Source organism: Saccostrea cucullata, unplaced genomic scaffold, assembly GCF_032062105.1.
Source record: "Saccostrea cucullata isolate Sc308-1 unplaced genomic scaffold, CSIRO_AGI_Scuc_v1 ctg256, whole genome shotgun sequence".
NCBI classification, from domain to species: Eukaryota; Metazoa; Mollusca; class Bivalvia; order Ostreida; family Ostreidae; genus Saccostrea; species Saccostrea cuccullata.
Window position 1 is genome coordinate 25503 of NW_026924265.1, and position 19551 is coordinate 45053.

General features: G+C 34.4%; 1 protein-coding gene across 1 annotated transcript in view; it reads left to right on the forward strand.

Annotated features, from left to right (window-relative positions):
- Positions 1-19551, forward strand: part of LOC134266075 (uncharacterized) — a 56331-nt gene that overhangs the window by 8338 nt on the left and 28442 nt on the right. Inside the window, exons 2-9 of the mRNA XM_062748314.1 lie at positions 3482-4232; positions 4816-4952; positions 11877-12009; positions 12714-12887; positions 15451-15667; positions 16134-16269; positions 18266-18543; positions 19412-19526. Coding sequence (XP_062604298.1) covers positions 3482-4232; positions 4816-4952; positions 11877-12009; positions 12714-12887; positions 15451-15667; positions 16134-16269; positions 18266-18543; positions 19412-19526 — 1941 coding nt within the window. The remainder of the gene's footprint in view (positions 1-3481; positions 4233-4815; positions 4953-11876; positions 12010-12713; positions 12888-15450; positions 15668-16133; positions 16270-18265; positions 18544-19411; positions 19527-19551) is intronic.

The following is a 19551-nucleotide window of genomic DNA, read 5'->3' on the forward strand; positions in this document are numbered from 1 at the left end:
AGATATGCACTTATCTTTGTAGCTAGGGTCAGATGAAGGGAGGATGTAGGACACACTTGTCTTATTCAAGAATTTGATTACTGAAGGGACTCATTGTATTTAGCTATGGTCAAACGAGGGGGGGGGGGACTCACTTGTCTTTAGCAGTAGTAAGATGTTGGGAGGGTAAATGACCCACTTGTCTTTAGAAGTGGTAGATTAAAGGAGACACTCTCTTTTCTTTAGGAATTCGCCAGTCTTTAGTTAGGGTCAGATATACAGAGGGAATGGTTGCTTATCCTTGAGGGTACAATCAAGTGTAGGGAGGAGAATGTGACAACAGCTATCCATAATTATAAGTGTGCTCACTTCCCTTTTCTTTTACTGTCATATAATTATAGATCTGATCTAGGAAGGGGAATCTCCATAGTGTAAGATTATATCAGTATTGGGAGGAAAATAAACCAGTCACTTCAAGGATGTTTCAAAAAATTGTCAAATTGATCATATACATGTATGTATTTAAAATAAATATGCTAATCATACACATGTACTTTTTATGATATTTGAGACTGGGCACGCCTTAAAGACCCCCTTTGTTTCTGTTGCTTATTCTGATGTTCATGACTAGTTTTGTACGGTACATGCAGGCGTCTGTAAGTCACAGACTAGAATAGAGAACCCATTACTGACTACACACACAAGTTTATAGGGAGGAATGACTATGTTATAAAGTTAAGGGTAAAATGTCCTATTATTAAGTGCATGTTATTTCTCCAATTCTGAAATGTATGAATACTTTTTAAACTAACTTTTAATTAAATGTAATTAGTCACAATCATTCCCTTTTTTCACTCTTAACTTCAGTGACATTTTGCTTTATTTTTAGACTGATATGCATGGAAACACTCGGAAATGTAAATTATGACATGCTTTGAAATCTGTATTTGTGACTGTCACATTTTAAACATATTCAGCTGATGCGCAGATGGCTGTAAAAGGAACATTCAGTATCTGTTCAGAATTTTTACTTTATAAGGCTATGTATTTTAGCTCTGTATAATTCTTGTTAAAATGCCCTATGCATGGTATATTGTATGGCTCTAATAAATATGAATAACTAGGTGATTATAATCTATAATCATGAGTCACAAACTGCAGACTTGTGTACTTTTGAAGATTTGACAGTAATAAATAATATTAATTTAAAATCAATGATGTGCCTCCTGTATTGATCAATCCTGGTCTACATCTGGGGCAGCTGCCAGCAGCTAAGTGTTGATAAGTACATCTTCTTTTTAAGAAAAAAAAAACAACAGCAACAAAAACCCCAAAACTGTTTTTTAAACACTTTCTGGTTTAATATAAAACAGGAAATGACCTTGACACCAACTTCACTTTCCAACTGAACAGCTGTAGAATTGATATAGACCTTCATCTCTTCAAATTATAACCAAAAATAACATGAAATATGATACACTCAGGTGTAAGACATTACCTTACGTGTAAATATTGTAAACACAATAGAAAACTTACAAAACTCTATTATAATGTAAATATTGTAATTATGTGGTATTACATTATATGTTTTCTGCCTTAAATTGCAACGTATGACCAGCCTAATTTGATTTTTTAGTTGGAAACTGTGTTAGTTGAAATGCCAGGGGGTCAGAACAGTTGTTGCATTTTTATTTAGGAGATAAAAATATAGACTCATATCCATCAGCCCAGTAGATAAGAACTGCTTTATAAGTCGACTGCTGGGTATTTATAGACGTCCTTTATCATTCCTGGCTGCATGGGGTTACCAGTATGTGGATTTCCAAGAGATGGGGATGATGATCAGAATCAAGTTCAGAAAAAATCTATATTTTTATATATTTATCTTCATATTTTTGTGCCCCAACATGTATATATCCAGAACATAATAGCTAGTATATGTCATGTCCAATTCTTTGAACCCTATTTCTTTCCATCCTTCCATCTGATCTGCATGTTTTAAGTTTAATTAGCTCAGTTTGAGAGAAAATTTACAAGATATTTTAATTAACCTTATATATTTATACTGTGGTACCTATTGGGAGAGAGCAATTATTAAAGGGTGTAATTTTGTTATTTCTCAGTAAGAACTTGAATTTTACATTTATTTCCCAATTTTATTAATCTTTAATAGTTCATTTATTTAATTCCATGCACTCTACTTGATTACTTCAGCCAACTTAAAATTCATACATCACTATTCTCTGTAAGAACTTTTTTATTGCAAATTTACACTTAGGAGATTAGATGATTTTTCAAAATATGACATAATCCTCTCAAAAGAATAGGACTCTATATAGCTGTTAGATAATACTACCGGGTGTATAAATGTAAATACAAGTTAAGTTGTATGAGTTCAAATTACACTGATGGACACAATTTGAACTATTGCATTCAGCCCATAATTAAACAGTACATACTTTTCCTAGTACAGGACGGTTAGCTTATGAAAGAGGGTATGTGTTCGAATCAAAACCATGACTGACTTAAGTTGATAAAAATGCACAGCAACTGTTCCTCTACCTAGCACTGGTTCTCTGCCCTTGATTCCAGTCGCTGCCACTAGGAATTAGTTTTTCAGGGCGCTTGCGCCTGTTAACCAATGTCAGGGTTCCAGTCTATTCCTCTACCAAGCCCTTAACGCATTGAAAAAGAAAGTTGTGGGTCTGTTGAATATAAAAAACGAGGCCCCTTGTCATGGTAGGCATTGACACAATAAAGATCCCTCACTTCTCAATAGCCATGAGTGATGAGTTTAAAGGTTTAAATTTGAAACCCTTCACCGGCATATGGTGAGTTCTCAAACGGGACATAAATCAATATACAATCAATCTACCTTTTTCATTGAAAGATGTCAATTTTGGTTTTTCATAGGGGAAAAGATAGATAAATTATTAGTAGGAATTTTTGTATAGAATATGTGGTACGAGGGTTATTGTTTGAGAGTTGTACAAACAACTTTTATTTTATTTTATTTTATTATTATTTTTATTTTATTTTTGTTTGAGAGTTGTTGTTAAAGGTATTATATACATCTTATTACAGATTTTGAACCACAGGTGCCGAACACATAAAAACTGAACCATCAGAGAACAAACTCTGCTGGATGTGGTCTTCTGTAGCTTTTTATCTGTATCCATCAAGAAAGATAGCAAACTTTATAAAGATTTTTTTGTATATCTTGGTTTTAGGTCAAGGTTCATGACAATGTTAAAAGCATTACCACTACAATTTGGCACACATCTTGGCAACTCATGCAGGGTTATTTCTGAAATAAAGATAATGTCCTTATTGATATTTCTGAAAGGAAACAAATGCACTTAAATCTGAATGAGAAATAAACACATGTTTAGGACAAAGTGGTTTTTAGTCTGAAAGTCTTGGTCATGATTTTATAGCCAGTTGATGAAAATGAATAATTTTTGGTGCTAGAATGATAAAATTTGATATCATCTGTCTACAGGTTGTTGTTGGCAAACGCAGTGAGATCGGGAAAAGTCACCATGACACTACGAAGGAAGAAGAAGCGTCCTGCACCCCCTCCCCCCACCAGTCAGGATACACCCAGTAAATCTGAAGAAGATCAGGAAAAAGAGAATAAATCCATCATGACACAGTCCCTTGATTCATTGCCTGGAAACTCTGGAGGCCATGACAACTGGTATCTCGGCAACAGAAATGATGGCAGCTCATTGACTCTCGATTCCATGGGTAGCTTTGGAAATGACATGGGGTCTATAGACGATGTGTTCATAGATAATTCTGACAATCTTTCACTTAATGTCGCAAGACAAACGTTCCAACATCAAATGAGTGAAAGTGCAATATGTGTATCTAGTAGTTCTCAGATATCTAAGTCAGACTATGTAAATGTAAATTTAGGAAACAAAAATAGGACTCATAGTGCCTCTCTTATAGAAGATACTGTTGAATGGAATACCGTCCCAATAAACCTGACACAAGATGTAATGGACACTGTGAATACAGCTCAAATGACTCTCAAAAAACGGGGAAAAGTAGGTTCTCTGAAAAATTCAAGTGAACAAGACACTACCATGTACAGTTCTGATCCTGAACTGATCAGCATTAACACAAATAAGCATCTGTACAAGAAAAACAAGAAAGGGTGGCGGTACCACCAGGACCGGGGTGGTACCCAGACCCCCACCTCCTGTTACAGCTCAGACAGTGGAGGCAGCAGCTACGTCCCTAAGGTAAAAATAGGGCTGGTGACGGACACTGGTGTCCAAAATAGACTATTTATGTCTGTTTAAATGAAGCTCTAAATTTAATCCCCTCTGATTAGGCGAGAAGTTCTTCAAAATATAACTTTAAAACACCATTGACATAAAGTTTTCTTATCCAGTCCAATGGTATAAAGTACTATATGTAATTAAAAATATGTTATTTTTGGAGAATGTGTAACATTGCCCCAATGTAAAGAACACAAGGTCACAGGTTCAAAGTCAACTAGAGAGAAACAAAAAAAGCAGGAAACTCCCATTGTGGTCATAACTAGTGTGACTAAAAGGTTGATTAATGGCTGTCGGTTGTTTTGTTAGTTATCTGTTCAAACTAATAATTAACAGGAAAAATTTGAAAAATAGGCATGGCAATGGAATTTCCGTAGCTTTTAGCAATATTATAATGATTGAAATAACTAAAAAGAAAACCTTTAGTTTCTTGAAGAATTGAACTACCTCTTCTTTTAATGTAATAGAGAGACATTAAATACCTGGGACATGTATTGAAAGTTTATATTATTTGTGCATATAATTTTAAATGTCATTGATTCAGAAACGGATTGTTACAAAACTGCATTTGCTGAAAGATGAGAATGGACTAGGAATTCACATTGCCGGAGGGAGGGGATCCAAGAAAGGAGACATAGGGATCTTTGTGGCAGGGATCACAGAGGGTGGGGCAGCATTCAGGTACAACAATCTGTCAGTTAAATACTAATACTGAACTGGTTAGACTTTGTTCCATGTATTGCTATTGTAGTACAGTAATCAAGGGCAGATAACTCTGATCTTAGTCATCAATCTCAATTCAAAAGCAACTTCATTTGTATTCTTAAGAATTGTGAGGGAGTTAGTCTGCCCCTCTTTGCTACATTAGAAATATATAGGACATTCTAACAGATGTGAGGGATTGTCCCATGACCCAGATTAATTAATATTCCAAGTATACATTTATGTGTGTACTAAAATATACTCACATGTTTTATTCCACAATATTTACATTTCCAATGTCTTTGTTCGAGATAAAATTACAAACAGTCAATGTACTTTATTTCTCCATCAATGTACTGGTTCATCGATAGGCTCGGTTAAAAAAAATCATGTGCAGGGCAGGACAACTTAATAGAGACAAGAAGCAGGGCTTCTAGCACGTGGATTGGTGGAATCAATACCATGTAAATATAAGAAATAACTGTCAGATTTTTCGATTTCATGATAATGATCAATCGATTGGCTTGCGTGATGATTTTATGCATAAACCCCATCCGGCGTTTATGCAAATTATCACGCAAGCCAATCGTTGATCAAATCAAGAAATCACAAAATAAGACAGGTATTCCTTAAACATTACAACACTCACAGATAGAGCAAGGAATATAAATAAAAATGCAAGAAGAATATTCTAACAGCATGAACAGATTGACAAAAGTTGTTGTTTAGAGGGTGGGTCAGGTTAATTTTGCAACACATTTTCGTGGTATTAAAATTCGATGTACCTAAGCGGTACATCACTTCTACTTATTCTAGTGGTTGTAAATAATATTATTACTTATAAAATCTCATGTGAAAATGACATTTTCCTATTTATATACCTTCAACATTAATTACATGTCAAAATAAAGATCTCATAAAGAAGTAGGATTCTATTTTTAGGTCACATGAGTAAACTCAGGTGACCTATTGCTATCCGTTTTCGTCCGTCGTGCGTCGTTCGTAGTGTGTTAACATTTGAACATTTTCAGCTTCTTCTCTGCAACCACTCAACCAATTTCCACCAAATTTGGCATAAAGCATCTATGGGTGAAGGGGAACAAAAATTTTGAATTTCATGGTCCCTGCCCCCTGGGGCCTGAGGGGTGGGGCCAAAACCACTAAAATTAGTGCAATCTTTAAAAATCTTCTTCTTTACTCCTGGACACCAAGCAGTCAAACTGTTAGCATGAATGTAATAATCATTGAGTCCTCCACCAAAATTGTTAAATTCATGGCCCCAGGGTCAGGGATTCTAGTTCTAGGGCGGGGCTCTATTGACTATATCGTGAAAATGCATTATTAGGGCCCCGCAAGGATTTGCGGGTGCCCTATAGTAATCACTCTGTCTGTCCGTCCATCTGTCTGTCTGTCTGTCTGTCCGTCTGTCACTCTTCCGTCCACAAATTTTCTGTTTTTTTCTAATAACTTTTTTTATGGTTGCCCAATCAAGTTTAAATTTGGTATGGTAGTTTAATAGGCAGAAATACATATTTTGATGCTAAGTTTGATTCTCTATGTCTTCTAGTTTGGAGCTGGGGTGGTGGGGTAGATTCCTTAACTATGCATAAGAATGAACGGGCAACTTTTTTTATGGTTGCCCAATTAAGATCAAATTTGGTACGGTAGTTCAGTAGGCAGAAATACATATTTTGATGCTAAGTTTGGTTCTCTATGTCCCTTGGTTTGGAGCTGGGGTGGTGGGGTAGATTCCTTAACTTTATATAAGAATGCAGTGGCAAAGAGAGATAACTGCTGAAGATGTTCCCATTCAGTAAACTGAATGCTACTAGGAGTCCCATGAGATTAATTAGCTTTCCTCCTGAAGAAAATCCAGAGCATTATCTTTATCTGTCACTTTGAGATTAATTACCACCTCTGTCTGCAAATGAAGTTTGTTTTGAAGTTAAATCAATTTGGAATGCTATGAACACTCTGAAATGTGGATTTAAATATAAATTTTTATTATTTATTTTTGTTTGATAGTTATGATTTCATTGAATCCTAAAAAAAGAAATAGATTAAAGAAAATTTTTTGTTTTACCAGGGTACTTTTTTTTCACTTTTTTCCTTTTTTTTAAAAATATATTAATTCAAGAATGTTTTTAATTTTTAATGTAGTTGTATAAAAACCCCATTCTATCATTAATACTGAAAAAGTTCTTATTGTAACTTTAGAAGAAAATGATGAGAGAGGTACAATTAATCCCTTGGGATTAATTATCTAGCCTGCTGCAGAAAATTTAGTAGGCTTCTCTTTATCTGTCACTTTAAGATTAATGAAAACCTTTGTCTGCAACTGCTGTTTGTTTGAAGTTAAGGTCAAGCCTTCATGATATTTGCATTCATTGAAGGATGGCATTAAAAAAAATTTCATATAACACAAGATTCACAATTGTTTAAATATAAATTCAATGTTAAGTTGTTCTTTACTGCCTAATGTAAATACAAGAATATTATTTTCAGGTTTTTGAATATTCAGGAATTATGTTGAAATTTTAAGAATACAGTTGCTGTTGCTTTTTCTTTGTACATTTATTAATCATTCTGTAAGCTGCACCCTTTTTATTCTACCCCATGGCGGGGCCCTTGCTGACTGGTCAGTTTTCTAGTTTCTTTAAAAATCTTCTTCTCTGCTCCTGGGTATTAAATAAAGTAACGAAGTACATAGTTATGATGAGTAAGAGTTCCTCTTCAAAAATTGTGAATTTTAAGGCCCCAGGGTCAGGGTTCTGGTGTTAGGGCAGGGCTCTATTGATTATACAGTGAAAATGCATGAATTCTTTCAAAAACTTCTCCTTTGCTCCTGGGTATTAAATAAACTAACCAAGTACATAGTTATGATGAGTCAGAGTGACACTACAAAAATTGTGAATTTTATGGCCCCAGGGTCAGGGGTTCTGGTGTTAGGGCGGGGCTCTATTGATTATATAGTGAAAATGCATTTGAAAATCTTCTTCTCTGCTCCTGGGTATTAAATAAACTATCTAAGTACATAGTTATGATGAGCAAGAGTGCCTCTACCAAAATTGTGAATTTTATGGCCCCAGGGTCAGGGGTTCTGGTGTTAGGGCAGGGCTCTATTGATTATACAGTGAAAATGCATGAATTCTTTCAAAATCTCCTCCTCTGCTTCTGGGTATTAAATAAACTAATTTAGTATAAAGTTATAATGCCTCAACCAAATGTGTGAATTTCATGGCCCCTGTGTCAGGGCTTTTGTCATTCAGTGTAAGGAGGGGGGGGGCTCTTTTGATTATGTAGTGAAAAATTCTTTGAAAATCTTGTCCTTTGCTCCTGGGTATTATGCTTATGATCCAAGTATATATATTTATGAGGAAGAAAGGTGCATCTAGCAAAATGGTTAATTACATGCCCCCTGGGTCACGGGTATCGTTGGGGGGGGGGGGGGAGGTTACATAGTCTGAAAATAAATTAATGCTTTGAAATCTGCTCTTTGGTATTCATCAACCATTTATGATGAAATAAAATCTAAGATAAAATTTCCAAAATTTTGAAATATGTGACTCCAGGGTCAGTGCTTCCTTTAGATGGGGTACACAATTGGTTATATAAAAGTGGAAATGCATTTTCTCTTTGTTACTCTGATCTACCTCTGGGTATTAAGTAAATAGAGTAAGCATGCTAAGTTTATAATTTTGACAAGCAATGGTGCCTCTTTCAAAATTGTGAATTTCATGGCCTCTGGTTTAAAACACGAACCAAATTCAATTGTTGGAAAGTTGTTACATGATACTCAAGTGACCTATAAGGCCCGTGGGCCTCTTGTTTTACAATAAAACCAGACGTAACTGCTCAATTTAATATGCCAAAAATGCCAAAGTTATGCCATGCTGTGTCATGCATTTTAAAACTTTTTTTTCTGTCATTCCTTATTGCACATGTAGGTATCATTGTTGAAAGACAGGATATGATTTTAGCATTCTCATGGTTGCAAACATAAGTTCCCTTTACTCTAATCTGAAGCTGCATGGCTCTTCCTTGAGAAAATTTAAATTAGCGATATACTCGACAAAATTATAGATGGAAGGCTCTTGTTAGATTTAGAAGAAAAAAGTCAGATAAAAAAATTAATCAAATGTAATTTTTTTCACGGGTGTGCAGGCATGTTTTTTAAGACAAGGGAATGTATTGTGATAGATGCTAATAGCTTATGCCAGATATAGTGATGACAACATCTTTTGAGTTCAGACAAGGTTTTTCCTGTCATGTGAGATTTTTCTATTTGTTGAATTGTTTCTGCTGAGATAATTGAAAGAAAAAAGTATTTGAAGCACAAAAGGTCTTGTTGAAGAAGACATTTTCCATACATCCGCAGTTTGACAGGGCCTATCAATGGGTTAACCAGAAGCTGGTTTTTATTCATCAAGACATTTCTAATCAGCTCTGTGTCCTTAAATGAGAAGTCTTACAATGCCAACAGCCACACAGACTAGCTCCTTATAATTACTGCATCTGTTTCACTGTTCAAGAAGCTTCAGTTTTACAAAATACTTGCTTGGCTTTATTTAAACAGAGAAAAATGAATTATTAGGGCCCCACAAGGATTTGCGGGTGCCCTATAGTAATCACTCTGTCTGTCCGTCCGTCTGTCTGTCTGTCTGTCTGTCCGTCTGTCACTCTTCCGTCCACAAATTTTCTGTTTTTATCTAATAACTTTTTTTATAGTTGCCCAATCAAGTTCAAATTTGGTATGGTAGTTCAGTAGGCAGAAATACATATTTTGATGCTAAGTTTGCTTCTCTATGTCTTCTGGTTTGGAGCTGGGGTGGTGGGGTAGATTCCTTAACTATGCATAAGAATGAATGGGCAACTTTTTTTATGGTTGCCCAATCAAGTACAAATTTGGTATGGTAGTTCAGTAGGCAGAAATACATATTTTTATGCTAAGTTTGGTTCTCTATGTCCCCTGGTTTGGAGCTGGAGTGGTGGGGTAGATTCCTTAACTTTATATACAAAAGCAGTGGCAAAGAGAGATAACTGCTGAAGATGTTGCCATTGTAAACTGAATGCTTCTATGAGTCCCTTGGGATTAATTAGCTTTCCTCCTGAAGAAAATCCAGAGCATTATCTTTATCTGTCAAATTGAGATGAATTACCACCTCTGTCTGCAAATGAAGTTTGTTTTGAAGTTAAGTCAATTTGAAATGCTATGAACACTCTGAAATGTGGATTTAAATATGAATATTTATAATTTATTTTTGTTTAAAAGTTATGATTTCTTTGAATTTTAATAACAAGAAATAGATTAAAGAAGATTTTTTGATTTACTTTTTTCACTTTATGTTAATTCAAGAATATTATTAATTTTTAGGATAGTTGTATAAAAACACCATTTTATCATTAATACTGAAAAAGTTCTTATTGTAACTTAAGAAGAAAATGATGAGAGAGGTACAATTAATCCCTTGGGATTAATTATCTAGCCTGCTGCAGAAAATTTAGTAGGCTTATCTTTATCTGTCACTTTAAGATTAATGAAACCCCTTGTCTGCAACTGCTGTTTGTTTGAAGTTAAGGTCAAGCCTTCATGATAATTGCATTCATTGAAGGCTGGCATTTTATATAACACATGCTTCATAATCATGATAATTGTTTAAATATACATTCAATGTTAAGTTGTTCTTTACTGCCTAATGTAAATACAAGGATATTATTTTCAGGTTCTTGAATATTCAGGAATTATCTTGAAATTTTAAGAATACAGTTGCTGTTGCTTATTCTTCGTACATTTTTTTATCATTCCGTAAGCTGCACCCTATTAATTCTACCCCATGGCGGGGCCCTTGCTGACTGGTCAGTTTTCTAGTTTTGCTTGAATTGTACTCAGATAGCTCACAGATTAATGTAAGCGCACCTGAACCAGAAACAAAAATTAGCTTTCTGATCAAAAGACTGGCATCTGTCTGTCTAGCTGTTGGTGTCATCTGTACATTGTTCATCTTCGCTAGCCAAAGGTTTTCAGTTCGCACCGCTCCCCATTAAGGTGCGGACCGAAAACCCTTGGCTAGCGAAGATGTACATTGTTTTCTTTTCCTCCTTTTCCATATTGATTGGTTCAATCTCAACAAATCTTGATATATAAAGTCTTTGAGTAAAAAGAATTCAGTTTTTGTGGAAGATGGGCACCACTTACATAAAGATGATCAAGAAATAGTTGATAACCTATAAGGTCATAAAAAGTTTTCTCTAGAAACATTGGACCAAAAAAATGCAATAGCTAGACATAACTTTTAATCAATATATTAGTACTTGGTACTTAAAGAGTGGGACGATTAGTTAGAGGGTCAACATTTTCATAAAAATTTCTTTAAGAGATTATGTATTTTAAATTGTCTTTTTAAGAAAACTACCCAATACTTTAATCAATTGAGATTAAGCATCCCCTTGTACTAGTGTAAATTAATTTAAAGTTTGATCGATCGCATAGTCTGTTAACCCCAAAAGGCCTTGAGGATGGAATGGGGTTAGAGTAAGGCATAATAGGGGTCCGATTTTTTTATACGTAGGAATACATATTAGAAAGAAGTAATTTTCTTCAGATTGTTAATTTTTACTCTATCTTCATGGTCATTGCCCTGATGGGGATTCAGTGGAGAAAATTAAGAGTAGAGTAAAAAGTTGATAGACTTCAGCAAGAACAAGACTACAATTTTTTAAAATCATAAGCAACTTGCAACAGTCTACAGTGTAATCACATATACACCTTTGAATGGTTGCGATTTTTGACTCCATGTATCATTTTAGAATTTTCTACTTTGATAAAGCAATAACAATAAAATTGAAATAGAAATATTGATATATTTATAAATTATGATTATTTATAAATTATGATCAATACAGAGATGGACGATTGAAGCGTGGGGATGAATTGCTGATGATAAATGGAAAGAGTTTGATTGGACTCTCTCACTGTGAGGCGGTGGACGTCCTCAGAAATTCACCAAAACTTGTACAGGTCGTAGTCGCCTCCAAGGTCAGTACTGATAGCAACTGAAAAAAAAATGTATGTATACCACTTGGAAGAGTGAATAGTAGATGATTTTTTCCATTGCTTGATTACCCATCAATTTACTGTAGCTCTTTCTGCCAAGTAATAAATAGTTAATATAAATATAACTGTAGTGTGCCAATAAGTAAATGTAATCATCATCAATTTACACCTTGGAATTGCACAGAAATTGCTTAAGTTCAAACTTGGTTTTAGGTACAATTTTCAAAGATATTAGGCACAAATATTTTCAGACTATTGAGTTACATGTCTACATGAAAAAAAAAAAACTAGAGGTATTGTGAGCAATGAGCTCACTAAATGATACCCCCGCCTCCCATATGGTCATAATGGCAAAATCCATGTTTTGCTGTGGCCGGAAACCCAAAATATGTGTCAGATCAAAAAGTAAAATAGGAGGTGCACAATGGCAATATGTAATAAAGATTCTGTGAAAGTTTCACTGAATTTCACTCAGTGGTATAAGAGGAGTTGCGGATAAAAGATGGGTACCCCAAAGCGTAACAGACAGACAGAAGGACATACCGATTACTCTAATTGATATAATAAGCTTTAAGTTCAAACTTGGTTTTAGGTACAATTTCCAAAGATATTAGGCACAAATATTTTCAGACTATTGCGTTACAAGTCTACGTGAAAATAAGTTAAAAGTTCAAACTTGGTTTTAGGTACAGAAGTCCTCATCTGTGGCATCTACAGGATCCTCTTCTGTTCCAAGCCTTTGTTCCATTCCTACTTCCCAGCAGCTTCCATCAGAGGTCGTGACCCCTGACCTATCTATCCCAGAAGTCACTGCTCAGACACCAAGTGGAACAGTGTTCAACTGGGAGGACTTAATGCAGGTTTATTGCTTTTTTAGAATTGTTGACTTGAAAAATTTGACTGGTGTTTTTTATTAGAAGTACCCAGGTAATTGTAAGATCACTTTATTGTATTTGCCCAAAGAAAAGTTAAAAAAAAAAAAATTATATAACCTAATACATTTAATCCGGTGCGATTTGATAATTCCCAACCCATCAACAAAAACACATTTTCAAAGAATAAAAATCCAAATACAAAAAATATGTAATGTATGACTATATATTTTTTGCAGTTTTTAGCTCTACTGGTCAGAGACCAGAAGAGCTTATGCGATAGTAATGCGTCCGTCGTCCGTCTGTCTGTCCGTCTGTCTGTAAACAATTTTTCAAAACGCTACTCCTCCTACAGTTTTGGTCTGATTTTAATATAACTTGGCACACAAGTAGACTACACAAAGATACATAAAATAGTGCATCGGATTTTTATTTCGATGACCGGTGTTGCCATGGTTACTAAAAATAGAATTTTCTGTGAAATTCCTTTAAAATGCTACTCCTCCTACAGTTTTGATCTGATTTCAATATAATTTGGCACACAAGTAGACTACACAAAGATACATAAAATAGTGCATCGGTTTTTGATTTCGATGAATGGTGTTGCCATGGTTACTAAAAATAGAATTTTCTGTGAAATTCCTTTAAAACGCTACTCCTCCTACAGTTTTGATCTGATTTCAATATAATTTGGCACACAAGTAGACTACACAAAGATACATAAAATAGTGCATCGGTTTTTGATTTCGATGAATGGTGTTGTCATGGTTAATAAAAATAGAATTTTCTGTGGAATTCCTTTAAAACTCTACTCCTCCTATAATTTTGATCTGATTTCAATATAACTTGGCACACAAGTAGTCTACACTATTATACATTGTATAGTGCATCAGATTTTGATTTTGATGAACGGTGTTGCCATGGTTACTAAAAAAAGAATTTCCTGTGAAATTCCTTTAAAACGCTACTCCTCCTACAGTTTTGATCTGATTGCAATATAACTTGGCACACAAGTAGACTACTCTAAGATATATAGAGTACTTCATCGGTTTTTGATTTTGATGAACATTGTTGCCATTGTTACTAAAAATAGAAATGTGTAAAATTCCTTTAAAACGCTACTCCTTCTACAGTTTTGGTCTAATAGCAATGGCTTCTTTTCTCATCCTTTGTTATAAGCACAAACCAGTAGAGCTACAGTCTCAACAGAGACTTCTGGTTTTAAACTATCATGATATTTCCTTTTCCTTAAAAGATAAATACAACAGGAAGTTCATAATACATCCTATATTTTAAGAATACATAAAAATGTACCGGTACGTGAAAAATATTTGGTTAATGTGTCACCATGCGGAAGCTATAAGCTTACATATGTAAATTCACTTGAAATAGAACAAGTATATACTAAAACTAAACTGTGTAAGGGGTTAGAAATAAAACTTGAAATAAAACAAGCTTTATACTTTTAAAATCTTGAAACAGTGTATTAAAGGGTTACAAACAAATACTGTTGAAGCACAAATTTTTGTGGGAAAAAATTTTGTTGATTCATCAAAAATTGAGTTTCATGGGCATTTAATTCTGTTTTTTGAAAATAATCTTATTCAATATGTAGTCGTATAAAATTTTGTGTGGGATTTGATTCTCATTGATAATTATTAACAACCAAATAAAAGAAATTTAATCCCCCACGAATATTTGTGCTTTTACATTGATATATAATATAATATACATAATATCAATTAGATTGACATACTATAAAACATATTTTGATATTTTGTTTGTTTTTTGTCTACTACGATATCATACTTCAATAGGGATTAAAAAAAATGTCTGACTTGGAAATACCCAGCATGACAAAAATAAACGGTTGTATTGAAGATAACTTTATGTAGTACCCTTGAGCAGTGACTGGTTTTTAGTTAGGGTGTATTACCTGATAATCTGTAGATATTATGATTTTACCCTGTGGGAAAAAAACACTTGATCCTGGCTGGAGATCTTATCAGTATTTTGTTTTACACTGATTTTACTGTCATTAGTTTATGAGTCACACTGAAATTCACTCACCTGTGATGCAAACTTTATTATACTCCCACCAAATGAACACCCCTTCCTCCCCTAAAACCACAATTTAGTTTAATTTGTTTTTGTGTGCATGGGCTGTCAATGTTATATTTTGATATCAAATGTTGTCATAGTTTGATATCATTAAATTTTATCTTAGTTTGGTATCATTAAATTTTGTCACAGTTTGATATCATCTAATATGTAGTCATAGTTTGATATCTATAATGTTGTCATAGTTTAAGATCTATATAATATGTTGTCATAGTTTGATATCTATAATGTTGTCATAGTTTAAGATCTATATAATATGTTGTCATAGTTTGATATCTATAATGTTGTCATAGTTTGATATCTATAATGTTGTCATAGTTTAAGATCTATATAATGTTGTCATAGTTTGATATCTAATGATGTCATATAGTTTCATATGTAAAATTTTGTCATAGTTCTATAATAATATCATCTAATTTTGTCCTTTCAGAGGTTTGATCTACCTCTGGACCATACAGACAAAGTGAAAACAGAAGATAGTTCTAGTGAACTCTTCCAGACTGTCACCATCCACAAGGGGGCCCGAGGAAAGGGGCTAGGGTTTACAATTGTAGGGGGCAGTGACTCTGAGAGGGGAAGTCTAGGAATCTATGTCAGAAGAATTCTACCTCATGGACTTGTAGCAGAGGAAGGAAGCATCAAAGAAGGTAAAGGGAATATTTACCTCTTTGTGCTATTGAGCATCTTGACTGATCACAAGTAACAGTACCAGTTCAGGTCAAATTTTGGGGGTGGGGGGTTAATTGGTTTGTTTTTGTATATTGTTTGTTTGGTCTTATACCTATATAGATAATAGATTTTGTATATCAGTTTATTTTTTTATTTATTTTATTTATCAATCTCCTTATTTTCCTTGTTTTAAAATATCATTATTCTTATAAACACTTCAGAATTTGAGATCGCTGAAGAGACAAACATTTTAGATCATTGAATCACCTCTACTCATGTAATCACTGTTTACAATCAAGTTTGTCCTCTGTTTGTATGAAGTATGGATCTTTATTTAGATATAATGAAACTGATCTGACGACAGTAACAGCTGTTTGATCGATATTGTCACATGTCATTTACATAAGGACTTTGTTAGACTGATAGCATCTGATCTGCTTATAGGAGATGAGATATTGAAGGTCAACGACCAGCCAATGAGAGGCCTTTCTCATAAAGAGGCCATACAGAAATTCCGACAACTCAAAAAGGGTCCTGTATCTATCACCTTCTGTAGAAGGTCAAGGTCTCGTGCATCTAGGTATGTCAATATAATCCAGAAAGTCTTAATTTAGATTTATAAACTAGGATCTCAGATCAAAATGACCTTGAAAAACATAAACCTTGTCTATAACTTTTGAATGGTTTTTCATGCTATAGCTGTTATATTTCATCTGTATATTCCTTGTGACATGACGTTCCTCTTGTAACAATATATTATATTATACTTTCATGTAAATTACTTGAATCTGATTCGTCATGAAACATTTGATAACAATCACTATTACCCGCTGAATAATGAAGCCACGCCCTCCTGCGTAGCAACAGTCAACATTGCTTGACGACGGGTGGTATTCCAAAAAATAGCGACTGCGCAGAATGTATGCGCGCACGGTTCACTGTTATATGTATTTGTATAAAACATTCAGTATAATATAATAAATATTGCATGTAGTTGAGTGTAACAATGATAAGCACCCCTGGGAAACCATTGTCAACCTCGGCTGCGCCTCGGTTGACAATGGTTTTCTTGGGGTGAAAATTTTCAATGTCACACTCAACTACATGCAATATTTATATATTACTTCACTTACTTTTGAAAAACTTGAACCTGACATAATATTATCTTATTGATTTTTGCTGGAGTTTTTATATTTTAAACCTGATTCAGAACCCTTTTTTGTCAAGATCTTTCTTTCTTCAGACTTCAATTTGTTTACCTCTTATCCTTGACCTTAGAGTATGACATACTTTTTAAAAACATATATCTTGATCATAATTTCTGAATGGTTAAACTGCATGGTCATGGTAGTCTAGTGGTAGAGCATTCACTTCATGATTGGGAGGCCCGGGTTCAATTCTTGATCACAGCGGTGCGTCAAACCTAAGACGTAAACATAGGTAGTGACTGTTCCTTCGCCAAGCGCTTGGCACTAGAGGTGAAAGTCACAGGTCTTTCGGATATGACCTTAAAAACGTAGGTCCTGTGTCGCGGTAGGCATTGGCATGATAAAGAACCCTCTCTGCTCAATGGGCCTGAGTGCCAAGTATAGGTCTAAATTTAAAGCCCTTCACCGGCATAGGATGACGTCTCTGCATGAGTGAAAAATTCTCCAATGGGAGAAACAATATACAATCAGTCTGAATGGTTAGTTCCAGGGCTTTCACATTTCATGTGTATTCTTGGTGACACAACTTAACTTTGGGTACCAACACTTTGACCTCTTCATCCTTGAGTTTGATTTTATTTTTGACCACTTGACATTGGAATTTAATTGACCTACCACTGAAAAACTGTAATCTTGGCCTTGGTCTACCATATAAGGGCATCTTTGTTTCACAGAAACATTTGTAAGAAATACTGTTTGAATTGATTGTATAATGATTTTTTGTCACTATATTCACAGAATCCTTTCTTATTAAATTTTTCATTAAATGAATTTGAATTGCCCAAATGTACTGTATATACTTAAGAAATAAGGTATCATGATCAAATCTTCCATAAAGCCCTTCGGGCTTTATGGGATTTGATCACGTGACCAACCCGATTTACATCTCAATAAAACTCAAAAAATGATACCTTATTACTTATATTTACACATGTGACTAATTCGTATTTTAAATTTGCCTGATTATTACTTTTAACGTGCGAAATGCGTTATTTTTCAAACCCAACTGCATGTATGTAATCCACTATACGCGCGTCGACCCTTTACGACGTCACACAGAGATTACGTCGAACGTTTATCCAAACGCACATCTATGACCTCTTGACCCCGTACCTGTATTTATACAGTTATAAAAACGCTTGCTTTCAGTAGTGTTATATAAAGGAAAACATTTGCAAATGTAAATATTAGCCTATAAGTCAGATTTTTGGGAATTAAACTTTGGTCCAAAACTCTATGTATGAGTTATAGGCGAGATATAAAAAAAAATTGGTATTTGAGAAGGTCAATCTTTCTAAAATAAGCTTAAAAAATACAACTGACTTATAGGCGAGTATATACAGTAATACAACAAATCTTTTTTTAAAGTCCATCATTGAAGTCTGGCAGAACCACACCTGTGGATTTTTCATCAGATGGAAGCCCTGTCTCCACCCCAGGGCACTCCCCCTCCCCAAGTTTTGATGACCTTGCTTCTTTCTGTGATGAAATTCTGGGAACACAAAAACGTTTTTCTGATGTCAGTAGCTATGACAACAGACTCAGTGATTCAATAGAGGAGAGAATGCCTAGGTCGGTGAATGATCAAGATGGCGTTACTGGTCAAACCGAAGACGGTTCTCTGCAAGAGATTCTACTTCACAAAGGTTAGGGAACCAGTTTCTAAATTTTTAGAAAAAGAACCATCTTTGCCTGGGCAGTGAAATTTTATTGAATTTCTTCACCAATTAATCCTCTTATGTCATTATACCCCCGGCTCGGAAAGCCAGAGGGTATAAAGTAATTGGGATGTCCATCTGTCTGTGCATCCATAAGTCTTTCTGTTATGCTTTTGGGTAATCATCTCTTATCCGCAAATCCTCTTAATACCACTGAATGAAATTTGATGAAACTTTCAGAGAATCTTTATTACATAATGCCATTGTGCACCTCCTGTTTTACTTTTTGAGTTGACACATATTTTGGATTTCCCATAGCAAAACATGGACACTGCCATTATTTTAATATGGGAGGAGGGGGGTATCATTTAGTGAGCTTATTGCTCACAGTACTTCCAGTTTTGCTTCTTTTTTGTCTTCTGTACATGTATAAATATTATCCTGCACAGTAGGTTTAATTTTGTATATCAAAAATAAAAGAGACATGAATTGACCAAATTTGCACGTATTTCAAAATATGTTTACCGTAAATCTGGAAATTTTTGCTGTAGATAAATTTTTAGCAAATTTGCGAGTTCATTGCATTCGCAAAAATATTTTTCTTAAAAATAAATTACCAATAAGAAAATGTAAACAAAACAGTGGTAATTCGCAAAATTTTGAAACGTAAAAATTAATCAACACCATTTTGACCCGAATTCGCAAAATAAAATCGACGTAAAAATTTCCAGATTTACGGTATTTAAATTTAATAACTTTAAAATTATGGCTTAATTATGAAAAGTGAATTTAAAAAAAAAAATGTCAGCATTAAGTCTATAGAATTAGATCCTTATTGGATTTCTTTCATTTCCAGAGAATGGGATAGGACTTGGAATATCTTTGATTAGAAAAGATTGTAAGGGGGTGAGCCAGATATTTATACAGGATATTTATAACAGTTCACCAGCAGATAAGGATGGGAGACTTAGGTGAGACTATTGACAGTAAGGTCAT